The 2,719-nt window shown below is 56.4% G+C and overlaps 1 protein-coding gene across 1 annotated transcript in view; it reads right to left on the minus strand.

The window, feature by feature from the left end:
* Positions 1–2,324: 2,324 nt before the first annotated feature.
* LOC122544755 (histone-lysine N-methyltransferase SETDB1-like) overlaps positions 2,325–2,719 on the minus strand; it is a 40,398-nt gene continuing 40,003 nt past the window's right edge. The window contains exon 15 of the mRNA XM_043684079.1: positions 2,325–2,694. Within this exon, the coding sequence (XP_043540014.1) occupies positions 2,406–2,694 (289 nt within the window). The 3' untranslated portion in view covers positions 2,325–2,405. The remainder of the gene's footprint in view (positions 2,695–2,719) is intronic.

A 2,719-nucleotide genomic window follows, 5' to 3' on the forward strand; every position in this document is an offset into this window, starting at 1 on the left:
GGGGTCACCGGGTCATCGATCGTGATCAACCCCTCTCCAACGGGCTCACTGATTGGTTCTACATAGTCCTGGGCCTACAAACACCTCCAGAGCCTCCCGACCCCAATTCCCCTCCCAAACCACGCAGTGACTGGGTCGACTTGTCAAATGCCCTCTGAACTCGCCCCGATCAAGGGCGCTGGGTTTGAAGGGCACTTAGGTATAGGGGTAAGACATACCAGCCTCAACCAAGCAATGCCCTCACGCCATGAGGGAGTCGGGATGAAGTCCCAGCGGGTGGTGCAACAATTATTTTTCAGAAACAAGGATACTGTCAGTGCTCTGGCAATTATCCCGCCCAGGGCTACCCACCCTCAGGAGACTGGCAGAAGCAGTGGTTAACACTGGAGAACTCTGGGTAAGGACTGCACCAATGAGTGCCAGTGCCCGGGGATCCCTGCAGTGTGGCAACTGGCCCTTTGGCCCAAATGAATCCACACTGATCCTCCAATGAATTACCCAAACAGACCCATTCCCTCCCCTATTATCCTCCATTTCCCCAGACTAATCCACCCTAACCTGCACATCCCTGGGCACTATGGGACAATTTAGCATGGCCAATCCACCCTAACCTGCACATCCCTGGGCACTATGGGACAATTTAGCACGGCCAATCCACCCTAACCTGCACATCTTTGGATTGTGGGAGGAAACCGGAGCCCCTGGAGGAAACCCACGCAGACACGGGAGGGGAGAATGTGCAAACTCCACACAGACAAGACAGTCGCGGAGGTTGGGATTGAACCCGGGTCCCTGGTGCCGTAAGGCAGCGGCACTAACTACTGAGCCACCGTGCCGTGCCCACCATCGTGCCAGCTGTAAAACCCAAGTTCTAGCCGCCCTCTCAGGTCGATGTGTTTAAAGATCCCATGCCGCGATATGACAACTGGAGGCGAACATGTTAACCAGCTTTAAAAAACAGAGCCAGTATCAGAAGGCTGCCAATTTGTGAAGCAGCGGTCACATTTCTGCTGTGCGACAGCCAGCTAGTCTATCGCCACGCCTTGCCGCGCTCCCCTCAACTCTCCCCACCCGCAGCGGCCCGCAGACACCCAACAACAACAGCAGGGATTTTATTTGAACCTTTGGTTCCGATCTCAGGCACAAAAGCTTCCACTAACAGAGCATCACAAGACATGGGGCTGCCACAAACAGCACAACATGGGGAAGCTCAGGCATTCCCGCAGGGATTCGGGCGGAACATTACAATCCGATAAACATCCAGGCAGTCAGCTGGAAGCTCCACTCCCCCACCTCCACCCTGCCCGCAGTGAAAGCAAGGGGGGATACAGAGGAACCGCGATTATCCGAACAAGATGGACAGTCAGTATCTCGCTCGGATAATTGATTATTCGGATAACTGATTCAATGCCTCTCCTCTGGTGCGCCTCGGTGGTCACACCCAGCGCCCGAGGCGCGCGCGCGCACACACGCACAGCGCCCGAGGCGCGCGCGCGCGCACACACGCACAGCGCCCGAGGCGCGCGCGCGCACACACGCACAGCGCGCGAGGCGCGCGCGCGCACACACGCACAGCGCGCGAGGCGCGCGCGCGCACACACGCACAGCGCGCGAGGCGCGCGCGCGCACACACGCACAGCGCGAGGCGCGCGCGCGCACACACGCACAGCGCGAGGCGCGCGCGCACACACGCACAGCGCGAGGCGCGCGCGCACACGCACAGCGCGAGGCGCGCGCACACGCACAGCGCGAGGCGCGCGCACACACACATACACACACACAGTGACAGACAGAGCAGTCGTTTGGAGATGGTACCTGGGCTGCCATTGATACCCAGCACTGTTCTCGGCAGCAGTTCAGTCAGCCAAGTTCACTTTTAAATCATTGTAAACTAAAAGAGGCGGCGATCAGTGTTTGAAACACCTCTTTGATGTAATGTTTCTATCAGGACTTTGAGATCTCCTTCAGATCATCCGAAATTTGAAATACTGATATTCGGATAATCGAGGTTCCTCTGTACTGTGCCCTTTTCCACCACCTGACCTGTCCTCCCAGCCAATGCAGTTCAAGCAAGGTTTAGCTGGGGAGCCTTCAGCTTGGTGGCATCATCGCGAGACTATTAACCCAGAAATCTGGCTAAAGTTCAGGGCAACTGGGTTCAAATCCCGCCACGGCAGACGGTGGGAATTCAAATTTAACAAAAACAAAACAATCTGGGATTAAAGTTTATTGGTCAGAGTATTGAGTACAGGAGTTGGGAGGTCACGTTGCGGCTGTACAGGACGTTGGTTCAGCCTCTGTTGGAATATTGCGTGCAATTCTGGTCTCCCTGCTGTAGGAATGTTGTTGTGTAACTTGAAAGGGCTCAGAAAAGATTTACAAGGTCAGGAGAGCAGTGTCGCCCTTCAGTAGTGCGTCAGACTGCACGGCGCTCCCTCAGCGCTGAAGAGGAGGGAGGGGTAAAACCAAAGAGCGAAAGTTGCTGCGAGTGACCGCGGCAGGCTGACCCCAGCAGCCCGGTTACCTGCGTAAATACAGACGAAAGAGCCCTTGGCGATATCGTCCAGGCAGCGGATGCCCCAGCCCTTGTTCTGGGTTTTGAAGAGTTGAAGCCTGACCTGTAGGCCGTGCTGCACCAGCCGGTTGGTGCACATGCCCTCGTTGCACTTACACTGCTTGTTACACTCATAAATCCTGCAGGGGGGTGAGAGCGAGGGGG

Source organism: Chiloscyllium plagiosum, chromosome 51 (assembly GCF_004010195.1).
Source record: "Chiloscyllium plagiosum isolate BGI_BamShark_2017 chromosome 51, ASM401019v2, whole genome shotgun sequence".
Taxonomy (NCBI): Eukaryota; Metazoa; Chordata; class Chondrichthyes; order Orectolobiformes; family Hemiscylliidae; genus Chiloscyllium; species Chiloscyllium plagiosum.